Source organism: Lutra lutra, chromosome 17 (assembly GCF_902655055.1).
Source record: "Lutra lutra chromosome 17, mLutLut1.2, whole genome shotgun sequence".
In the NCBI taxonomy this organism is placed as follows: Eukaryota; Metazoa; Chordata; class Mammalia; order Carnivora; family Mustelidae; genus Lutra; species Lutra lutra.
The window spans coordinates 26,043,844-26,067,778 of NC_062294.1; the positions used below are offsets into that span (position 1 = coordinate 26,043,844).

Below are 23,935 nucleotides of genomic sequence, written 5' to 3' on the forward strand. Positions count from 1 at the left end.
TCACATTTTGAGTAGATTTATTTGTTTTGACTGGAAGATTTATTTCTGATTGCTAAGTTTTTCGTGTTGAAAGTTAAATAATGTAGTTTGAGAGATTCTTTCTGGTACAAAGGGGCTCATTGGAAATTTTGAAGACCTAACAACTGTCCTTTGTCACTGCTGAGTGCTGGCTGCAGGGCAGTTCATCATAAGTGTTATTCTTGAAGTTTTGTATCCCTCATTACGGCTCTGATACTTTGGCAGAGGCTAACTCTTGAAACCTATTCTGTGACATAGTAAGAAAAAAGACTAGCACAGTTGACTTGATTTGAGGATTTAGGTATTATGATTGTTCGGGGTTTTGCAGTTTACCGATTAAGCATATGAAGAGCTAAAGATTTCTTTACCTGTATCATATGTCTGTATGTTCTTAAAGTATGTTTAATACATTTTTATAATGTTTTTCTTTAGATTGACCCTCTTGGTGGAATGGCATCTCTTAGTATAGGTGGTTCAGCTGCCCCTCACACCCAGAGTATGCAGGGTTTTCCTCCAAATTTGGGTTCTGCCTTCAGTACCCCTCAATCACCAGCAAAAGCATTTCCACCCCTTTCAACCCCAAATCAGACAACTGCTTTCAGTGGTATTGGAGGACTTTCATCACAGCTTCCAGGTAAGGGGGAGCAGTGGTGGATGAGAGTGCAGATTATTTGTAAATCTCATTGTGCTTTAGTGTGGGGTAAGGTGTTTGGAGTCACTGTTGTAATGAAAGCTGTTTAAATTGTGAGGTGGTTTCATTCTTCAAAGCTGGGAAGAGAACACTATACTATTATAATATTAATTAATTCAGATTATAAGGATTCTGTTTCACCAAGTGATAATATAGACATTAACAAGTGTGTTAATGACATTCTGAAAGATGGAGGTTCAGATAAAGAATTCACAGCTTTATGAATCATTCAGTAAATAATAAAGGTAGAAAATATTTCACATAGGAGATTCAGGTATATGTTCTGCTTCGTTATACCTCACCTACCTTGAAAATGATAGTAAATCCCTAACACTTTTTTAGTTATTTCAAATGTTTTGGCTTTGAACTTTATATTGAAGTAAAGGTTACGTTTTTTCCCCTCTCCTGTACCCATTTGTTTCCTCCTAAGCTATCTGCATCTTTTATCTTCAGGGTATAAGTTTCAGTGTAGCAAAATTTAAGGACTGAAAATGTGATGACTCTGTAACCTGATTAGCAGTTCTTTTGTATGGTTCTAACCCTGATTGTTGATTTATTTAAGTCAAAATTAATTTCCTTAATAAGGCCTTCTTATAAATTCTGTTGGCTAGAGTTGAGTGGAATAAGCAAGTCCTGGCTCATGCTAACCGGAAGATACTATGAAATTCTTTAGTTTTCAATCAGCGTTAAAAGCAAACCAGTTCCTCTTAGTTTGACTATATTATATAGCATATCACCTAAGAGAATGTACAGTTAAAGATTTCTATATTAGTCTTATTAAGAATATAAATAAATGAATAATTCTATATGCTGAAGACATTTTTGTGTTTTCCTTTTTTTTAAAAAAAGATTTGAGAGCGAGAGCATGCATGTGTGCACAAATGGGTGGGGGCAAAGGGAGAGGGAGAAGCAGACTCCCTGTGAGGGAGTCTGACACAGGGCTGGATCACAGGACCCTAAGATCATTGTGCTAGGCTGAAGGCAGGTGTTTAACCACCTGAGCCACCCCGATGCCCCACCTTGCCCATTTTTATCTACTTTTATTAATAAGTTTAGATTTGTATAAAATTAAATATTGTTATAAGCAAATTTACAAAGACACTGTCATTCTAAATAAAAACCTAGATTTTTGATGTAAGTAAAGAATATGAGTAATGATAAGACTTCTGGCTGCCTTCCTTCTTTCTAGTAGGTGGACTTGGCACAGGCAGCCTGACTGGTATAGGAACTGGGGCTCTTGGACTCCCTGCAGTGAATAACGATCCTTTTGTACAGAGGAAACTGGGCACCTCTGGACTGAACCAGCCTACATTCCAGCAGAGTAAGATGAAACCTTGTAAGTGGTAGTGTTGTCTGTGATTGTGAAGTGTGACTGATGTACATAAAGCTTTTTAGATTTCCAGTTTGTTGCCCCTACAGTTATGTGGACAAAAAAATTGACTTCACATATTATTAGTGGGGGTGATTGTTTGATGTGCCTTGTAGGTCAGTGGGAATTAGTTGACTAACTTGAGTTACTGAAATAAAAATTTGAGTTATCTCTCCACCATTGATCTGGATTGTTAGAACAGTATGATGGTTAATAAGAGGTAGCATCTTTTAGGGGCATTACTCTAAAAGTAAACACAGTAAAAAGTGGTTTTTAGCATTTAAATGTATGTATATAAGTCTTATACTCATTCTAAAAATGTGTTGGTGGTGTTCTTTTGTTGTTTTTAAACAGTTCAGGAGCAGCTATGAGAATTTCAAATTTTTGTTCAGCCTGACAGTTTTATATAAGGCAGTTTATTTTAAGGTTAAAGCTTTATGATATATATAGCCTTATATGTAATAATCATCGCATGACATACCTGATGTAACTTGGAAGACAGCTTTTAAAGTTTCACCTCCTTAGTAAGTTAATTCTCAAAGTCAAAAGTCCTCTTTGTAAATATGTAGGTATTGTTTACCTATAAATACCCTTGTTGTTGGGACCAGATATTCATTATATAGGATTTGAAAGTATACCAGTTGACTTGAAAACGTTAGTGTGAAAGGCTTGTCTGAATGTTATGTTTTGTAGCATGCTTTGTGTTTACATCAGTGTGTTATGCACATGCATTGATAATTCTTATATGTTAGATGTCATTTTTATTATAAAGTAGTAAAGACTTGTTAATGTCAAGTGAGGTTGTGTTAAGGACCAGTGCAGTGTGGATTTGAATGTAGTGAACTTTCATGGTTTGGTAAAATACTAAGGTAGAACTACATTTTTAAGGCACTTGTTAAAATCTTTTATATGTACGCAAAATACTTGAATATTGATCTTTGACCACTTAATAATTTCTTCATTTTCTTTTATTTTTTTTCCCTTAAGATTAAAAGGGTATTTTTCTCTTTGGCTCTCTGTATAAAAGTGGGCGATTGGGGAAAGAGCTTAAATGCCCACTGGTTGCCTTTCTGTTTCTAACAGCGGACCTGTCTCAGGTGTGGCCAGAGGCAAATCAGCACTTTAGTAAAGAAATAGATGATGAAGCAAACAGCTATTTTCAGAGAATATATAATCATCCACCACATCCAACTATGTCTGTTGATGAGGTAAGTGTCTAGGATGTTCTAATACTTGATGGTTTATATAAATCTTAAATCCCCTTTCAAAGTTTTTAGAAATTCAGCTCAGAGTGTTCTGGTATGTATATGTATACCCTTTGAGATTTAATATTCATCTCAGGCTCAGTATATTGTTAAATATCTTGATTAAGAATCCTTTTTAATAAATAAATAAAATCTTAAAAAACTTTTTTAAAGATTATCTATATATCGTATATCTATTTTTAAAGTATATTCTTTTTTTTAAAAGTAAATCTATTCTTTTTTTTTAAGTATATCTATTCTTCTTAGTAATCTCTACACCCAGTGTGGAACTCTACACCCTATGTGGAGCTCGAATGCATGACCCCAAGATCAAGAGATGCATGCTTTTCCAACTGAGCCAGCCAGTCTCCCCCCGCCTTAAAGATTTTATTTTTTAAAATATATTCTTTTTAACAGTTCTTTGAAGAATATTTAAGGAATGCTTTTCATCATAGTTTCCTTTATGCGTGTTTTGTTTTTTTCTTGCTTTTTCTAGGTATTAGAAATGTTACAGAGGTTTAAAGATTCTACCATAAAGAGGGAACGAGAAGTCTTTAACTGTATGCTGAGGAACTTGTTTGAAGAATATCGGTTTTTCCCCCAGTACCCTGATAAAGAGTTACATATAACAGCCTGCCTGTTTGGTGGGATAATTGAAAAAGGACTAGTCACTTATATGGCACTAGGTCTGGCCCTGCGATATGTTCTTGAAGCCTTACGCAAGCCTTTTGGTTCCAAAATGTATTATTTTGGGATTGCTGCACTAGATAGGTTTAAAAATAGGTGAGTGAATAGGTTTCCTATGAAGCATTTATCTCCTTTTTTAAAAGATTGATTTATTTGAGAGAGAGGGCATGTGAGAACGGGAGGGGAGTAGGGAGAGGGAGGGAGAGAATCTTAAGCCGACTCCACACCAAGCCTGCGCAGAACAGAGCCCCACATGAGGCTTGATCTCACCACCTTGAGTTCATGACCTGAGCTGAAACCAGGGTTCCAGTGCTTAACTGTGCTACCCAGGCGCCCTGGAAGCATCTTTAGTTAATGCAAGAAGAAATAATAACTCACTTATCAACTAATTCTTGCCGTGCCCCATCATTGTATGTATCTTAACATCTGTATGAAGTAGAAGGGGAGGAAGTGAAAATAGTTTATTACAATTATCAAATAAGTGGTAGGAAAAGTGTAAATTGACATACTGTTTTTGTTGTTGTTTATTTAAGTATACTTGAAAGGCACCATTTTAGATTACAGTACTTTGAGTTTTGTAGAATTTAGAACCACTATTACAATCAGGATCTTGAAAATTTGTTACTCGTAAGCAGTTCTCTTATTTCCCCTTTGTAGTTCTTTGACCCCTGGCAATCCTGGATCTGATTTCTTTCTAGTTTTCCTAGTATTCTATAAGCAGAACCATAGAGCGTATGTATGAGTCTGACTTCTTGCAGTTAGGCTGATGCTTTTGAAATTAATGTTTTACTGTATGTTTCAGTATTTCCTTTTTATTGTATTGATTAACGATGTATGTATGGGTTAATCGTGTTACTGAATGGATTAACTATGAATTGTTTTTCCATTTACCTGTTAATGAACATTTGAAATTGTTCCCAGATAGTGATTTTAATGGCTTGTTGTAATCAAGTTTAAACTGAAATAGGACCTTTAAAAAACAAAGGATACTGTTTTCTGATGTAAAAAGAAGTTCATAGATATTTCTCTCCCTTACTTCCATGCTCTTATCTGGCAAGCTCTTCAAGTAGGTGTTTCCTAGGGGCAAGTGGCCTAGACTAGCATTTGGACGAAAATTTGTTAATTTTGCTGCTTCTGTTTGTACATGAGGTGATGAATGAATGAATGAATGTTTTTGTTGGCAGATTGAAGGACTATCCCCAGTATTGTCAGCACTTGGCTTCTATCAGTCACTTTATGCAATTTCCACATCATTTACAGGAGGTAAGTGTCTTTAATACCTAAAATCTCTTTAGTAGGAGAGCTTACTTTGATTGATTTTGGATTTGCTGGGACTGGCATTAAGATTTCTTAATGATTGGCATTATATAAGCGTATATACTATTTGTTGCTCATTTTGCATCTTAATAATAGGTCATGAAAAAATCGTTTTTGGATGATCTTTTCTAAGCAGTGGCTTTGCTTCATTTAGTAAAGGCTTTTATCAGTTATTTTAGCCTGATACTGCTATTAAAGTATAGATATCATCTGCTGTTAATAAGAATTCTTGCATGGGATACCTGGGTGGCTCAGTCAGTTGAACATTGGAGTCTTGGTTTCAGCTCAGGTCATTATCTCAGGACTGAGCTCTGTGCTCATTTGTAGAGTCTGCTTTGGATTCTTTTTCCCTCCCCACTCGCATGCTCTCTCTCAGATTAGTAAAATCATATAAAAAAAAAATTCTGCCTGTTTGGCCAGTTCAAGCTTCATGTTGGGTGTAGAGATAACTTAAAAAAATAGTCTTTTTACCACCTGCTTAGATTCCTTTGATGTACTTGTTAAAAAGGAGGCAGTGCCTAAGGAAATGAACTTGGGATAGTGTACATTTTCTTTCCTTTTTTTTTTTTTTAAGATTTTATTTATTTATTTGATAGAGAGAGATCACAAGTAGACAGAGAGGCAGGCAGAGAGAGAGAGAGAGGGAAGCAGGCTCCCCGCTGAGCAGAGAGCCCGATGCGGGGCTCAATCCCAGGACCCTGAGATCACGACCTGAGCCGAAGGCAGCGGCCTAACCCACTGAGCCACCCAGGCGCCCCGGGATAGTGTACATTTTCTTAAAGATTTTTTTTTTTTTTAAATTTCTGAAAGAGAAAGTGTGAGGGCTCATGTGAGTGGGGTCGGGTGAGAAGCAGAAGGAGAGGGTCAGATGGATTCTGCGCTGAGCATGGAGCCTGATGTGGGGCTCAGTGCCACAACCCTGAGGTATGACCTGAACCAAAATCAAGAGTCAGAAAAAAAAGGAAAAAAAAAAATCAAGAGTCAGGTGCTCAACCAACTGAGCCACCTAGGTGCCCCTAGATACTATATGTTATAAGCCACTTTACTGATTATTCATGAAATTTGTAAGTTTTTGTTCTAGTGATTGATTTTAGATTAATTGGTTAGTCTTCATACCTTTGTCTTGTCTTTGGTCAAAACCTTGCTTACAGAGAATAAGAAAATTAATCTTTATTAACTTTGTTTTGCGTAAATCAGAGAAATGGCTTTATAATGTCATATTTACACAAATCAGAAAGATCAGAGTATGAATCTACTTTTAATTTTTTTTTTTAAAGATTTTATTTATTTTTTTGACAGAGGTCACAAGTAGGCAGAGAGAGAGGGAAGCAGGCTCCTCGCAGAGCAGAGAGCCCGATGCGGGGCTCGATCCCAGGACCCCGAGATCATGACCTGAGCCGAAGGCAGAGGCTTTAACCCACTGAGCCACCCAGGCGCCCCTACTTTTAATTTTAATTAGAATTTAGTCCAGTGTTTTCAACTAGTCCAACAGGGTTTGTTTGTAGGAGGGCAGAGTTGTTGTGATGGGTTAACCTAAAAGATCTATGGAGGGAAGCCACAAGTGTTACTCATTCATGTGAGGGGTTTGGGGGAATATGCCATTACTGTAGTACAGTACAGGAAAGCAGAGTTTTGTAAGGCTAAGATGAGAAATGTGTTTGGAATTCAGAGCTGGGAATATAGACCTAGGAAGTGTGGAGACGAGAGGTGGCCTGGAAATGATCACACAAAGCAGTGATCCCTAGTACCTCCTATAACAGGATAGAGGGTGAGAGAAAGGTTATTTGTATTTCTGTACTTAGTCAATTTATTTATTTTATTTATTTTTTAAAAGATTTTTATTTATTTGACAGAGAGGCAGGGAGAGGGAATATAAGGAGGGGGAGTAGGAAAGGGAGAAACAGGCTCCCCACTGAGCAGAGAGCCTGATGTGGGATTATCCCAGGACCCTGGGATCATCACCTGAGCTGAAGGCAGATGCTTAACGACTGAGCCACTCAGGTGCCCCTTAGTGAATTTAAAGTGCTATGCTTTATTCAGAGATTGTCTTTCCTACTTGAAAATGCCCTTTATTTATTTTTTTTTTTTGAAGATTTATTTTTTATCAAAAGCAAGGGAAAGGGTTAGAGGAGAGAGAGTCTTAAGCAGACTCCCTGATGAACATGGATCCCAACACCTGGCTCAATTTTAGGACCCTGAGATCATGACCTGAGCCAAAACCAAAAGTAGGGTGCTTAACTGTGCCACTTAGAAGCCTTGAGAATGTCCTTCTTAAATAAAGTTATATAGTAGTTATTTGTTCGTTCGTTTGTTTTTTGTTTAGAGCTGGGGAGGGGCAGAGGGGAGAGAGGATCTTAAGCAGGCTCTTCACCCAGGGGAGAGCCTGACTTGGGGCTTGATTTCACAACCCTGAGATGATACCTGAACTGAAATGAAGAGCCAGATGCTTAACTGACTGAGCCACCTTGGTGCGGCTGGGTAGTAGTTTTTGTTTTGTTCAGGCATGGACTGCTGGAAATAGGATTAGGAGCCCTTTATCAGTTTTCTAATTTGTGTGTGGAAAGGAGGTTGAGTGGTCTGTGAAATGGAAAGAAGTCTGCCTTCCTGCTTCTTTGGGTCTAGCTGACTTGGCTTTCAACAGTGTGTTTCTTTGTTTCATAGTAATATTGAGGAATAATTCCTTTTTGGTCCTTAGGTTTCTCATCAGCATCCAGTAAAAGAGATCAATGTAGTATAGAAATTTAGCGGTGCCTGGGCGACTCAGTTGGTTAAGCAGCTGCTTTCAGCTCAGGTCCTGGTCTGAGTCCTGGGATCAGGTTCTGCATTGGGCTCTGCTCAGCGGGAATCCTGCTTCTCCCTCTCCCGCTCCCCTTGCCTGTGCTCTCCTGCTCTCTCTCTGTCAAATAAATAAATAAAATCTTTTTAAAAATTCAGTATAGAAATTTAAAAATGTTAAAGTTTACATATATTAAGGGATTTATGAAAGTATATATGCAGGCATTGGTGGTGGCTGTTTTGAAAGTTGTTTTGCTCGTCTAGTTCCCTTATAATATTGTAAGGCATACTATTTTACCTTCCAAAGAGCCCTATGGTATCTACTTATATATATTATGTATAGGAATATGGACCAGAATGGGGCAGGGAGTAAGGGATATCCCCTCTCAGAAGTTAGAGGAGTATAATTCAACACTTTCAGTTTTCATTAAGAAGTCTTTTTATGTCTTATCCTCTCCCTTCCCCTAGTATATTGAATATGGACAACAGTCTAGAGATCCTCCTGTGAAAATGCAGGGCTCTATCACAACCCCTGGAAGTATTGCACTGGCTCAGGCCCAGGCTCAGGCCCAGGTTCCAGCAAAAGCTCCCCTTGCTGGTCAGGTTAGCACGATGGTAACCACCTCAACAACCACCACTGTTGCTAAAACGGTTACAGTCACCAGGCCAACCGGAGTCAGCTTTAAGAAAGATGTGCCAGTAAGTAAATCTTTTTTCTTTCCTCGGGTCTGTTAGTGTTGTACTGTCTCCAGTAGTGAGCATGTATTTTTAATTTTATTATAAGTAACACATGCCTACTGAAAGTATAAAGACCAGCATTTCTCCCTCTGTATCTCCCCTCCCCAGATTTCTCAAAGACAGGCACTATATCAGTACACATTCTGGCCAACGCTTAGAGTATATAGCTGTATATATCATGTGTATGTTTTTTCCTGAAAGAATCGGTATACATTTTTTCCTGGGATTTGTTAAGCAGGCATTTCAGTTTATGTTGTTGTTGTTTTATAGCCTTCTATTAATACTACAAATATAGACACGTTGCTTGTGGCCACAGATCAAACTGAAAGAATTGTAGAGCCCCCAGAAAATATCCAAGAGAAAATTGCTTTTATCTTCAATAATCTCTCACAATCGAATATGACCCAAAAGGTGAGCATGATGTAATAGTTTATATACCATTGTGAATGCTGTTTGTTCTTACCCTAATGGGTTGGGTGATTTATACTTGATATTCCGCACCCTTTGTAATACTTTACTTTAAAGGCGGAAGTAATTGAATCAGAACAAAGGGAAGGAGGATATACAACTAGTGGTTGTGGTTTTTGTAGACATTAAGTAGCATTAGTTTTGCAGCAAGTTTTACAGGCTTTTGAAATAAACTCAGTGGTCTCGTCATGGTGGAGGGTTTCATTTGTACCACGTTGCAAGTCATGTTTTCCCAGAGACCATTCAGAGCTTTTATTAGATGTCTGATAACTGAGGTAACTTTGTACAAAGCACAAGAAATGACCATTGCTTTTCAAGATTATATGTAAGGCATTGGAAATGCCTATGTTAGCTGGTAATATTAGCCTGAACAAGTAATTTTTGAGATATTACACATACACCATCTTTGAAAATCCCTCCAGAATTGATTGGGGGATAAGCCTTTAGTGTCCTTTTGGAAGAGAAGTTTCCTGGAGTTGGAAATTTAGGAAAACATAGTTCCGGTGTTAGGTCTCTTAATGGCAGGTTGTACATTAATAATTTATGCAATTTTGGTTAAATGGAGAGTTGGGGAAGGTGGGGGTGAGGGACTTCATGTTTTATAATTTTAAAGCTGAAAGGAGCTATAGAATTTTAGTCCTAATCAACCCACAGTTTGGGAGATGACTGTATACTAACATAGAATTGAATATACTGTACTTCATAGCATGTGTCTGATGTGGGGGGGAGATGAAGTGTGGTGCTTGAGTATCTGATTTTGCAAGGAGCCACATGCTACATATTGTAGTATTCACAACAAAACCCCACAACACTGTATTATCTTTTAATTGTGTTCTTCCTGTGTTGCGTTGGTTGGCTAGGTTGAAGAACTAAAGGAAACTGTGAAGGAAGAATTTATGCCTTGGGTTTCACAGTACCTGGTTATGAAGAGAGTCAGTATTGAGCCAAACTTTCACAGCCTCTATTCAAACTTCCTTGACACGCTGAAGAACCCTGAATTTAATAAGATGGTTCTGAATGAGACCTACAGAAACATCAAAGTAAGATTTAGTTCTTCTGTTTTTTTTGTTTTGTTTTGTTTTGTTTTCATTACTGTTTTGAATTTGGAAATACTTGATTGTACAAGTAGAAATTTTGGGGAGGTGTTGCTGGTTTTTTTGTTTGTTTGTTTGTTTTTATGTTGCCTATATTAGGTTATCTGTGGAAGTTGCTCTAAGGTTTGTTTCAGATACGGAACTAATTTCATGAAGAATTTAGTTACATAGACATGTTCTGTTTACTTTGAAAGTAATTCTACTATTCTGATTTTGTTTTCATCATTCCATGCATGGTTTTAAATCTTAACCTTCTTGTTAATGTCTCCTCTTCATATTTGTAATATGCTCTGAGCTCTAGTCCCTCAGGTTCTTTTTAATTGTCTTATAGAAATCCATTGTCTGTATATTTATTGCTAGTGAATATTTAGATTGTTAATAGCTTTATGTATTATAAAGACAGTGCTGCGGTGAGTCTTTGATGTCTTAAGTGCCATGTATCTCTGTACCGTAGCCTCAATTATGGAATAGCTGTTGTGAAGGATTCTCAGCAGTTCAGAGTCCGAGTTTTCCTAATGTGCTAACACTTGTTCCATAAAAGTAGGTATTTTATTTCTCAGGAAGAATAATGTTTCAAGAAAACCAGCATACAGCTGTCATCATTCTTTGATGAATAACTTGGGGTATTGGTTTAGGAACTAGCACTATATTTAAACCTGTGGATGGGAATTTTCCCCATTCTTGGTTACGCTGTAGTGCAAAAGAATTCCTGGCTCTTTCTGTTGCACAGCTGACTTTGTGCCATTCTGCTGTTGCTGGATAGGGTTAAGGAACATAACTATATTCACCCTTTTTAATCTAAAATTGTGATTGGGATATGAACGTACGCACATACTGTGGAGCAAAATTTCAAGATTCTTTTAAACAAATTGAAATTACAACTTGATAGCCATAAATTTTTTTTTTTAAGATTTTATTTATTTATTTGACAGAAATCACAAGTAGGCAGAGAGGCAGGCAGAGAGAGAGAGAGGGAAGCAGGCTCCCTGTGGAGCAGAGAGCCCGATGCGGGACTCGATCCCAGAACCCTGGGATCATGACCTGAGCTGAAGGCAGAGGCTTTAACCCACTGAGCCACCCAGGCGCCCCGATAGCCATAAATATTAAGGTGTAACATGTTGCACATGGATGTGTGTACGTGCCCCCAAACAAACTCATGCAGTGGTTATATCCCCCTTAGGAAAGTAACAACTAGAGAATTCATGAAATAGGTATTCTAAAAATTTTAAAAGAAGCGTATTAATGAAATAAATAGGTATTCTAGAAAATTTAAAAGAAGCATTTAAGCATTATTATACTGTATTTCAGTAAGCTATTTTAGTTCTCTGTAGAGATACATAGTGACCTAGATAATGCTAAAGATTGCACTCAGTACTGTGATACTGGTTACATTTCTCCATATGCTTGTTGTCTTGAATGACTTGGAAGCATTGATTTATTATCATTTGAGTTGAATTTGGCTCTTCAAAACTAGATTTGCAGTTGGATGTCTGCTTCAAAACTCACTAAAATCTTCAATTTTCAAATACTTTTCTGTAGGACTATACATGACCCCTTAACCTTGTGTAGTTCTACTCTGATAATAAGGAATAGATCTAATGTGGGGGCATGTTCTCAGAATTGACGGCTCATTTTTAACGTAGGATAAGGAGGAATTCCAGACATTCAGTTGAGAATTTTTTTCTTAAGCTCATTTTCTATTTTTCTTAATCCTGTACCATTTCAGGTGCTCCTGACCTCTGATAAAGCTGCAGCGAATTTTTCAGATCGTTCTTTGCTGAAGAATTTGGGACATTGGCTAGGAATGATCACACTAGCTAAAAATAAACCCATCTTACACACTGTGAGTTTCCGGGGTCAGTTCTCAGTAAAACTTGAGAATGTTCATACAGCATATGATGTTTAAAAATCTTGACTTTATTTGGGGCTATTTTAAAGATGATTGGGTGTTTTTGTAAGAGTTTGGCCCATGTTTTGAATCCAGTTGCATGCTCATGATCCTGCATTGCTAAGCGGGATAAACAAAAGCCAGTAAGGTCTGACTGTCATTCCTTTCTGTAAGGCAAGAGTCATATTATATTGATTCCTAATTTGGGAATGAGTTTGGCAAGATACTTTTTTTTTGGGTACTTTGTGAGGGGTTTTGAAATACATTCCCAGCTTTAAAAAAAATATTTTTCTTATTCTAGGACTTGGATGTAAAGTCTTTGCTGCTTGAGGCTTATGTTAAAGGACAGCAAGAGTTGCTCTACGTAGTTCCCTTTGTTGCCAAAGTCTTAGAATCTAGCATTCGTAGTGTGGTGAGTAGATTTTAATATTTTATCGGTGGTTGATTTTTAAGAGTTAGTTTGTTTCAGCAAAAGTGCAAAAGATTATGTCTTTAGTTTCTGTGAACACAGGGCCAGTTTAGTCAGGCTTCCTCAGGGAAACTCAGATTTCGAGTATGAGAGGCTAAAGTAGCATGATTTTTTTTTTTTTAAGATTTTATTTATTTATTCAACAGACAGAGATCACAAGCAGGCAGAGAGAGAGAGAGAGGAGGAAGCAGGCTCCCCGCTGAGCAGAGAGCCCGATGTGGGGCTCGATCCCAGGACCCTGGGATCATGACCTGAGCCGAAGGCAGAGGCTTTAACCCACTGAGCCACCCAGGCGCCCCTAAAGTAGCATGATTTTTAAAGGATGGCTTTAGGTTTTGGTGTTTTCCTAAAATATATAGATGGGGAAACCCAAGGGTTTTGTTATGGCCATATGGGTATAAGTGCTTAACTTTTTTTTTTTTAATTCTTAAAATTTTATTTTTTTTATTTTTATTTTTTTTTATTATTTATTTATTTATTTGACAGAGAGAGATCACAAGTAGATGGAGAGGCAGGCAGAGAGAGAGAGGGAAGCAGGCTTCTCGCTGAGCAGAGAGCCCGATGTGGGACTCGATCCCAGGACCCTGAGATCACGACCTGAGCCGAAGGCAGCGGCTTAACCCACTGAGCCACCCAGGCGCCCCAAAATTTTATTTTTTATAAGATTTTTTTTTTTTTAATTGATGTGATGGAGAGAGACACACAGTAAGAGAAGAAACACAAATGGGGAGAGTGGGAGAGGGAGGAGCAGACTTCCGGCTGAGCGGGGAGCCCAATGTGGGGCTCAATGCCAAGACCCTGGGATCATGACCCTAGCTGAAGGCAGATGCTTAAGGAATTAGGACCCAGGTGCCCCTTATAGCTATTTTATGTAATACAAATTAAAAGATGATTTTGGTGGCCCCCTTAACATAATAGCTTTTCTTTAGGTTTTTAGGCCACCTAACCCGTGGACGATGGCAATTATGAATGTGTTAGCAGAGCTACATCAAGAACATGACTTAAAGGTAAATTTATTGCTGCTTTATCCTTTAGGACATTCTGTGCCGTCACATTATTAAAATTTACAGGAGAAGTAGAGGATATTTGGGGTAAACCCTAACGTTTGGATAAGAGTAGTATATATTGTGAATAAATATTGTGAATAAAGCTACATTTAAAAAAAATTCTTTTTGAATATTTGAATTATGCAGTTAAACTTGAAGTTTGAAATTGAGGTCCTCTGTAAGAACCTTGCGTTAGACATCAATGAGCTAAAACCTGGAAACCTCCTAAAGGATAAAGATCGCCTAAAGAACTTAGATGAGCAACTCTCTGCTCCAAAGAAAGATGTCAAGCAGCCAGAAGAACTCCCTCCCATCACAACCACAAGTAAGTGTCATAATTAGCCCTCTCCTTACCAGAAGGTTTTCTTAAATGGTACGTCTTTATGCATACAGCAAGTTGTAATTTTCCATGTAACGTGGTGCTAAAATTTTATATACTTTTTGGTGAGCCATCTAAATTAAGTAAAAGTTAGTTATGTGTAGGCATTGTCTTAAATATTAGAAGTCATATGGTATTCTTAATTAAGCATCATTAATCATAACCCAACTAAGGTTATCTTTTACATTGTTTGAGGCCTCAGAAGAAACTGAATGGTATGATGGTCTCTGTTATTCCTCAAATCTTGGGCTGGCCAGACAACCAGTTAGATCTGCCAGGGGTGGGGGGGTGAATTATTATACTTGGATCATATAGATTGGAAGTGTGGGAGCTGTAGAAGTGTTGGAAAAAAAGATTGGGAGGTGTGTTAGGATAAACCAGCTTTCATTCTCTCTCGATACTCAATGGCTGAGAATCTCCAAGTAAAACCAGGGACCAGCCTAGACTGGAAATAGATACCTATAAGAAAGAGTAATCCAACAAGGCTTGGGCTTCTTAATGAAGCATGTCCTCAGTTGATGATTTGCCCTGGGGCACTGTCATTAACATAGTTTTACATACTTTGTTCAAATGTCTGTTAAAACAATAGAAGGTTTTCTTATAATTTAGGGTGGAAAAAATGTGACCTGTGCCATTCCCCCAAGTCCTCCAAGAGAATAATCTCTTTGATAGCCTGCTAATGTTACAATAAAATTAAGAAGTATGCTTTTTATTAGCTTTTATTTTATCTCTTAACATTTAGCAACTTCTACAACACCAGCTACCAGTACCACTTGTACAGCCACGGTTCCACCACAACCGCAGTACAGCTACCACGACATCAATGTCTATTCCCTTGCAGGCCTGGCACCACACATTACCCTAAATCCAACGGTATGTAAACACTGCTCCATACCCCATTTCCTCCTTTGTGACAAGATAAACTGGTCACCTTCTTTTTCTTTTTCCCCGTTTCTTCTGGATTCTTAGTGTGTAGACTTTTGTGCAGAGAGCAGGAATTGGGAACTGCTCTGTAGTACAGCTTGGCTTTTTTCCTACTCTAAAAATAGTTATTGTGATCAGACATCATCTATATTTGTTCCTCATATCCAAACCCTGAGATAGTAAGTAGCTGGCAGTCTAATCACAATCACCAGGAATTCCTTCCATAGGTCAAAAGATCCTTAGTGCGTTTATAGCTTTTTGCTTTTTATTTTCATTATCATGCCACCCTTAGCCTTGCATTATGGCCTTTCCTGGCAGATAGTTTGAACTGAGCTGATTCCCGTGTGTGTATGTGAAATGTCCAGGCCAGGGTCTAGAAGTGGGACTTAACACTTTTAGTTATATTTCTGTAGCCTGGTTCTAGGAGGAAGTTTGATTTGAAGTCTATAAAATTCCTACATTTGAAAGGTGGTATGTTACTCTGTATGTTCAGAGTGATGATTATCTTTTATTCTGCGTAACACTTGTTCAGAATCAGGTACTTGGAGTATTCATGGTCTTTATTTTTTAGAAACTGAAAACGTTCACAAATACAGGAGTAACGTGAATACAGTGAGCCCCTTTTTATTTAAAGAACATAAAAGGATTTTGAAAGAGATATCTTAACCCTCGTCCTATTTTTTGTTGGGGTTGGGGGCTAGATCTACAAATTGTGGTTCCCTTTGTAACACTGTCAGTAATCTGAATACTTAATGTATCCCTCATGAGTATTTTAAAAATTTCTTGCAAGGTCATTGAGTTAAAGAGACCAACTGAGTATTAGGGCATAGTTTGTTTTAGAGATAAAAGATTGGAAATAGTCTTCTAAGTGAAACAAAATGGCTTCAATGTATGGTAGTGTAAAATGTTTGCTATTCTGAGGAATTATTTGTAGTAGTGCTTTTTTAGAAATCTTTTTCTCTTGTTCTCTTAGAAATCTTTGATTCATTTGCATTACTCCAAGCAGCTAAAGAAGTCACTTTCTTTAAGAGTTTTTAAGCCACATGGGGCACCTGGGTGACTCTGTTAAGTATTTGCCTTTGGCTCAGGTCATGGTTTCAGAGTCCTGGGATCCAGCCCCGCGTTGGGCTCCCTGCTTAGCGGGGAGTCTGCTTCTCCTCCTCCTTCTGCCCTGGCTCTTGTGCTCATGTGCTCTCTCTTTCTCTCTCTCAAATAAATAAAAATTTTTAACAAAAGAGTACTTAAGGCACAAATTTTAATTTTAACTAAGGAAGCAGGTAATCATCCAGAATAAAAAATTTGCCCGTAAGACTTTTAAAAAACCGAAGACCTGGGGCGCCTGGGTGGCTCAGTGGGTTAAGCCTCTGCCTTCGGCTCAGGTCATGATCCCAGGGTCCTGGGATCAAGCCCCGCATCAGGCTCTCTGCACCTCTCTCTCTGCCTGCCTCTCTGTCTGCCTCTCTGCCTACTTGTGATCTCTGTCTGTCAAATAAATAAATAAAATCTTTAAAAAAAAAACAAAAAACCGAAGACCTGTCTCTTACCATATATCATAAAGTGTCCGAATACTGCTGTCTTTGTAGCTTAGCTTCTATTTCTTGTGTTCTTCATTGGTTAAAGTAGAAATTGGGAGTTAATGGTTAATACTGAAGTAACTTCCAAAATCATGGGTGTGATTACTGATGAAAGTTGGGTTATCTTTCTTAAATAAGCTGTTGACTTAACTTGTTTTTCCCCACCTAGATTCCCTTGTTTCAGGCCCATCCACAGTTGAAGCAGTGTGTGCGCCAGGCAATTGAACGGGCTGTTCAGGAGCTGGTCCATCCTGTGGTGGATAGATCGATTAAGATTGCTATGACTACTTGTGAGCAAATAGTCAGGAAGGATTTTGCCCTGGATTCTGAGGAATCTCGAATGCGAATAGCAGCTCATCACATGATGCGTAATTTAACAGCTGGAATGGCTATGATTACCTGCAGGGAACCTCTGCTAATGAGCATATCTACCAACCTGAAAAACAGCTTTGCGTCAGCCCTTCGTGTATGTTGGTTATGTTTTTGGTATAGTACCTTATTGCTTGCCTGAAAGACATTCTTTTTCTTCGCGTATCACCAAATTTTATGTCTTCCTTTCTCTTAGATTGTAAATTCTGTGAGGTGAAGCATCATGTTTGTTTTTGCTTACTATTATATCCCTCAATGTAGTGTTCCACAGGTAGTAGATATCAGATATTGTTTAAAGAAATGAAGAATTTTAAAAAATGCTTAAGTTAATAATCTTTGTTTCTGTTTATCATTAAGAATTTAGATTAAAACACTTGGAATAGGACAGTACAAAACAATGGAAAGTGACTTTGTATTATACACATAAACACAAACATGCACTCTTTCTTCAGGTAACTCAGTTATTAATTTTGGGTCTTACATGTCATGGTTAATAATGACTTTTTTTTAAACTGCTTTACTGTTCACATATCTGTTCACCATTTTCATAATAGCCTGATAAGTAAAATGTTTTGGGTGAGTACTATTTTCATCTTGTATACAGATGAAGATGATGATTAGGCTATTTCATGGTCATAGCTAATGAGTCATAAGTCAGAACATGTAAAATTTGTCTAGGCACTGCATTTCCTGTTTTCTTATCTGTCTTGTCCATCCACAGAAAACTTTAAATTGTTTTCATTCTGTCTTTTCCCCTTCCAATAGACTGCATCCCCACAACAAAGGGAAATGATGGATCAGGCAGCTGCTCAGTTAGCTCAGGACAATTGTGAATTAGCTTGCTGTTTTATTCAGAAGACTGCAGTAGAAAAAGCAGGCCCTGAGATGGACAAGAGATTAGCAACTGTAAGTGTTTAGCGTTTGCCATTTAAGTATTTTTTTTTTTCTGTTTAAGAAAATGCCTCATAACAAGAACCTCAGTGACTTTTTTTTATTTGCAGGAATTTGAACTGAGAAAACATGCTAGGCAAGAAGGGCGTAGGTACTGTGATCCTGTTGTGTTAACATACCAAGCTGAGCGGATGCCAGAGCAAATCAGGCTAAAAGTGAGAATTGGGGGCTTTGTCTCTCTCTTGCCCATCTTTGTTTTCTTTCTGCTCTAGTTGCTTAAACTCTTCACCAAGACTAAGACAGTAGGGTTAAATGTAGATATTTCTGAGATAGATCCCACCTCAGCCTATCATTTGAAGGCCATCTGTGGAGAACACATGAAGGTACCTTAGATAGGGGTGTCTGGCTGGCTCAGTTGGTAGAGTGTGTGACTCTTGATTTTAGGGATGGAGTTCAAGCCTCACATGAGGGATTAAAATTAAATTAAAATTACCTTCTCTCTCTCTTTTTTTTTTGGATACTTGATTTCTTCTTTTTTAAAGATTTTATTTATTTATTTGACAGCACAAGCAGGGGGAGTGGCAGGCAAAGGGAGAGGAAAAAGCAGCCTCCATGGCTGAGCAGGGAGCTTGATCCCAGGACCTGGGATCATTCCCTTAGCCGAAGGCAGACACTTAACTAACTGAGCCACCCAGGTGCCCCAAGATAAAATTACTTTAAGAGATTACTTAAAGATAAAATCTTTAAAGGGGTGTGTGTGTGTGTGTGTGTGTGTTTAAGTTTATAAATACAGATAACCTTAGATGTATACACCTCCCAGTTGTTGAAGTGCTCCCATAAAGAGTTGATGTGCCTGTTAGTTTTTGTGTTTCACAACTTGGTCTTCCCTTCTGGTACTTAAGTTTTTATTGCTACCTGTTGGTGAGAAGATGAGGTGAGAAATCTGATCATTTTTACCAGTTCCTTTGGAGAATTGTACTTTGTATGGTTTTATTTGAGGCATTTTCTAGTGGAAAAACTCAAATGAATTTATAAACGACAGGCACTCTTTACATGATTCAGGGAAATGGGAAACACTGTGAATTGTGTGCAGATGCGTGCATACTGAGTCATGCACCCAACATCAATATGTTGTAGTGACTCCTGTGTCCCTTCTCAGAAGAACCCCTGTGCTTACTCCCATGCAAACTTTCCACTTTGAAAAAACTTGCCTTCAAGTTTGTGAAGAGGATCCTGTCAAAATAGGTTTTCTTCTTCACAGGTTGGTGGTGTGGACCCAAAGCAGCTGGCTGTTTACGAAGAGTTTGCACGCAATGTGCCTGGCTTCCTGCCCACAAATGATTTAAGTCAGCCCACAGGATTTTTAGCTCAACCCATGAAGGTAAATTGTTGCCTGGGATTAAATCGAATGTTTAACATTTTAATTTGAATATTTTTAGGTGTTAATCTGTCACTTGCTTCCTGTGAGCTTAAGTTATAGGGGGAAAATGTACCCACAGTTACTGAGCATAGCATATGTGCTGTGTTCATATGGGGGATTTAAAAAAAAAAATTGCATGAGGTTCATTTTCATGTTTGGCCTAACTAGAGGAATTTACATGGTGACCCCCACGGCTTTGCTGTATTTTGTAAAAACATTTTCTAAGGGTTTGAAATATATATAGAAAAGTTGAAGATGTAGGGATGGGGAAACATTTCCCCCCTAAACCATTTGAATACAATGAGATACTCTCATACCCCAGTCACTCTTGAAAACTCTGGTGTGTGTTACCTAAAAAGACATTCTGTAGTATAGCTGTTGAAATCAGGAAGTTACCACAGATACAGTAATACCTAATCCTTAGACTTCATTCAGGTTTTATGAAGTGTCCCAATACCACCTTTTTATAGTAAAAGGACCTATTTCAGAATCATACATTTCAGTTAGTTTTATTTTTAAAATTTACCCCAGGTTAGTCTGATACAGCACCTCACTTTTTCCTCCTCTTTCATGACCTCAACACTTCTACAGATTATAGGCCAGTTATTTTGTAGAATGACCTGATTTGCATTTGTCCAGTATGTTGTCAGGAGTAGATTCAGATCCAGCATCTCTGATATATTTATCACAGAATTGATGCTGTGTTATTATTCTGTCATGCTTTGACACTTGAACTGAGTACTACATTTTTCCATTGTTCAGATTACCTAATTTCCTAGGCTGTGTTCTACCCCATTATTTATTTTGCTTGCTTTGATTATTTGATTGTGTTGATGTCTGGTGGGTTTTCCTCAATCAAATGAAATACCCCTCCCCTCATCCTTGCCTTGCACTGCCCCACCTAGTGTTATTAAGATCGAATAGTTCAGGAAGGGGACTGGAAGAGCCCCTCTATGTTTTGATGGGGGGGGGGAACAAGTGGGGGGGCGCTCCTGGGTGGCTCAGTTGGTTGAGTGTCTCCCTTCAGCTCGGGTTACGGTCCCAGGGTCCTGGGATCGAGCCCTGCATTGGGCTTCCTCCTTGGTGAGGAGCCTACTTCTGAACCCTCTCCTCTCAGCTGCTGTACTCACTAGCTATCTCTGTCTCTCAAATAAATAAAATTTTCGGGGGGGTGGGGAGTTGTTTTTTTAAAAACAAAAAAATTCAGGGATGTAAACATACTAAAAGACTTTTTAATTGACGTATAAGCCAGTGAAAAAAATCTTAAAAATTATTGCTTATCTCTTTCTTGGTTGTTTCCTTTTCTAAAACAGCAAGCTTGGGCAACAGATGATGTAGCTCAGATTTATGATAAGTGCATTACAGAATTGGAGCAGCACCTACATGCCATCCCGCCAACTTTGGCCATGAATCCTCAAGCTCAGGCTCTTAGAAGTCTTTTGGAGGTTGTAGTATTATCTCGAAACTCTCGGGATGCCATAGCTGCTCTTGGATTGCTCCAGAAGGTTAGTTCTTAAATGTTACTTCTAAGAAGAGACTAGGTTTGAAGCAAGTGCAGGAAGAGACTAGGTTTGTAAATAGAGTGACCCACGCCATCACCTCCTTAGGTTATCTTAAGATTTTAAAATTAAAGTAAAATAAGTTCTTTTTGGTAATAAGCAGGTAATTTTCTCTAGAATATAGTTGTGACCATTACTGATGGTGAAATGGGAAAGTTGTTTTTTTCCCCCCCCATTAAGATCTTTTGAAAATACAGTTAAGAAACTTTAAAAGATCGCAGTTTAGATTTGGAGGAGTAGGTTGATACCAAGTACTTGGGTGATGTGGGAAGGTTGGCAGGGAGCATTAGACTTTGACTGTGTAGGGACAGTGGGCCTGTCATGTGAAGAACACAGTGAACATAAACTAGATAGAATTTAGAGAGAGAGAGAGAGTGTGTGTGTGTGTGTGTGTGTTAGGGTAAGTGAAAAGCATTTTGGCGAGCACAGACATTGTTCACTGGAAGCTTTAGAGGGTGTGTTGTAGTTTTTGTTAAGGTTTATTTTTTGGCTTTGATAGTTGGGTCAAGTACTATATTATCCATGTTTGTGAATACTGTTTTTCTTCCATAGGCTGTAGAGGGTTTACTAGATGCCACAAGTGGTGCTGATGCTGACCTGTTGCTGCGCTACAGGGAGTGCCACCTTTTGGTCTTAAAAGCTCTTCAAGATGGTCGGGCATACGGGTCTCCGTGGTGTAACAAACAGATCACAAGGTCGGTAACCATCTTAGAGAAGAGTACTATTAATTGGACTGTTTTCTAACATACATGCCCTGTTTATGTCCGGACATTTCCTTTTTCTAGAAGTTAAGCGAGACATTTCTTCCAGTCCTGAGTAGTGAGAATTGTTGATTGCTTGGCCCTTTCCAGTTTGGTGCCCATGATGAATGTGGAAAACCAGTACCTTGCTTTGGGGGATAAATTGCGTATCATTGGTTTTTAAAGGTTTTAGTGATTTCATAGCAGTGGTGTTCATATATAAATATTTCATTGTCTTAAATGGAATCCTTTGTTTTCTAGACTTTGAGAGCAAAGCTTGAGTTTCAACACTGGGTTGTCTTTTTTCTATTTCATTATTGGCTGTTTTGAATCTTAGATACTAATTTGCTGTTGGTTCTCAAAGCATCCTTAATTTGGAATAAATTAGCATTGAATAAAATTGTTTATTTGATACAGTACGGTTAGGCCTTTAAAGAAATACTTTTTCTAGGTGCCTAATTGAATGTCGGGATGAATATAAATACAATGTGGAAGCAGTGGAGCTGCTCATTCGTAATCATTTGGTTAATATGCAGCAGTATGATCTTCACCTAGCTCAGGTATGGAGGAAATTTTCTTAAACAGGAATAGGTACTCTGGTTAGTTGGGAAGTGTGTTTGCTGTAAGTGTTGTCTATCTTACATTGTGCTTTCTGTGTTGCCAGTCAATGGAGAATGGTTTAAACTACATGGCCGTGGCATTTGCTATGCAATTGGTAAAAATCCTATTGGTGGATGAAAGGAGTGTTGCTCATGTTACTGAGGCAGATCTATTCCACACCATTGAAACTCTCATGAGGATTAATGCTCACTCCAGAGGCAATGCTCCAGAAGGGTGAGGATGAAGTGTTTTGGGATCTTTGTGTATTCAGTCTTATGAAGGAGCTTTAAAAATGAATGTGCAGACTTAATAAGTAATATTACCTGTAGAAACTTGCTGTACGTATAGTATGTGGAAAGCTTTAGTGAGACCTAATATTGTCCCTTTAAGTATGAAGCCTTAACTAACTGCCCAGCCTTCTTGCTCTAGAGCAAGCAGTATGTATAGTACTAGACTTAGTGTCAAGAGCCCTGTGTTTAAGCCCTGCCTCTGCCACTTTAAAATTTGAGTTTTCATAAGTTGATTTACCTTTTCTTAAAATAGAAATATCTCAAAGAATTGTTGAAATTAAGATAAATAACAAACCATGGCACACGGTAGGTGCACAGTGAATATTTGTTGACTGTGAACATCGATCAGCTCCATTTCAACAGGCACTATTTTTGGGGGGTTAACAGAAGTGGCTTAACCAAGGTCCGTTACTTGTGTATTATGTGGTTATGAGTAAATAGAGACCAAGGATAGTTTTGTTTAAATATGGAAGTCACTGTTGTGGTTTCTATTAAATAAGCAAATTGTCCAACTGTGTGTTTCTGTGAAATTGCAACCAGGAGTAGACTGATTTTCACTCTGGATTTATTGTACTAGATTGCCCCAGCTGATGGAAGTAGTACGATCCAACTATGAAGCAATGATTGATCGTGCTCATGGAGGCCCTAACTTTATGATGCATTCTGGAATCTCTCAAGCCTCAGAATATGATGATCCTCCAGGCCTGAGGGAGAAGGCAGAGTATCTTCTGAGGGAATGGGTGAATCTCTACCATTCAGCAGCAGCTGGCCGTGACAGTACCAAAGCTTTCTCTGCGTTTGTTGGACAGGTAGAGCTTTTGGAAAGAAAGGTGCTTTTTATTCAACATAAGTAGGGTGTGATGCCTCCAATATTTAAGCTCAGTATTACGTACCTGTGGTCAGACAGTTACCTCCATACTCATGTAAACCAAAAATTGTCACCATCATTACTCTGTTAAATTGATAAAGCCTATTTCTTTTCCTCATCTTTGGGTGCTAACCAGTAAATTCAACATTTCATGTTCCCTTTAGTTCTAGTTATCCCATTTCATTTGTCATAGTTAAAAAGTATGGGATCAGATAAAGAATAATGAAATTGCCAGATGTATGTCATAATTTTACTAGCTTGATAACTAGGGGCTTATGGGCTAACAAAAGTCTCACAATAGCTCATGGGTTTTTTTTTTTTTTTTTAAAGATGTTATTTATTTGACAGAGATCACAAGTAGGCAGAGAGAGAGGAGGGGAAGCAGGCTCCCTGCCGAGCAGAGAGCTTGATGCGGGGCTCGATCCCAAGACCCTGGGATCATGACCTGAGCCGAAAGCAGAGGCTTTATCCCACTGAGCGACCCTGGAGCCCCTAGCTCATGTTTAAAAAAAAAAAA

At 38.3% G+C, this 23,935-nt stretch overlaps 1 protein-coding gene and 1 non-coding gene across 7 annotated transcripts in view; both read left to right on the forward strand.

The window, feature by feature from the left end:
* The window catches only part of CNOT1 (CCR4-NOT transcription complex subunit 1), a 112,085-nt gene that overhangs the window by 73,650 nt on the left and 14,500 nt on the right, over positions 1-23,935 (forward strand). Inside the window, exons 18-39 of one of the 6 annotated variants that reach the window (XM_047711349.1) lie at positions 451-652; positions 1,899-2,045; positions 3,162-3,286; positions 3,819-4,105; positions 5,194-5,272; positions 8,570-8,800; positions 9,110-9,250; positions 10,168-10,347; positions 12,128-12,244; positions 12,591-12,701; positions 13,688-13,765; positions 13,952-14,129; positions 14,926-15,056; positions 16,851-17,147; positions 17,816-17,956; positions 18,052-18,156; positions 19,203-19,322; positions 20,675-20,866; positions 21,473-21,615; positions 22,112-22,220; positions 22,325-22,494; positions 23,128-23,380. In XM_047711349.1, coding sequence (XP_047567305.1) covers positions 451-652; positions 1,899-2,045; positions 3,162-3,286; positions 3,819-4,105; positions 5,194-5,272; positions 8,570-8,800; positions 9,110-9,250; positions 10,168-10,347; positions 12,128-12,244; positions 12,591-12,701; positions 13,688-13,765; positions 13,952-14,129; positions 14,926-15,056; positions 16,851-17,147; positions 17,816-17,956; positions 18,052-18,156; positions 19,203-19,322; positions 20,675-20,866; positions 21,473-21,615; positions 22,112-22,220; positions 22,325-22,494; positions 23,128-23,380 — 3,537 coding nt within the window. The remainder of the gene's footprint in view (positions 1-450; positions 653-1,898; positions 2,046-3,161; positions 3,287-3,818; positions 4,106-5,193; positions 5,273-8,569; positions 8,801-9,109; positions 9,251-10,167; positions 10,348-12,127; positions 12,245-12,590; positions 12,702-13,687; positions 13,766-13,951; positions 14,130-14,925; positions 15,057-16,850; positions 17,148-17,815; positions 17,957-18,051; positions 18,157-19,202; positions 19,323-20,674; positions 20,867-21,472; positions 21,616-22,111; positions 22,221-22,324; positions 22,495-23,127; positions 23,381-23,935) is intronic. The other 5 variants (XM_047711352.1, XM_047711351.1, XM_047711354.1 and 2 more) reach the window with 5 other exon arrangements.
* On the forward strand, positions 11,042-11,179 carry LOC125090067 (small nucleolar RNA SNORA46). Its single transcript, XR_007124173.1, has one exon. It is a non-coding gene; the product is annotated as a small nucleolar RNA SNORA46 (small nucleolar RNA).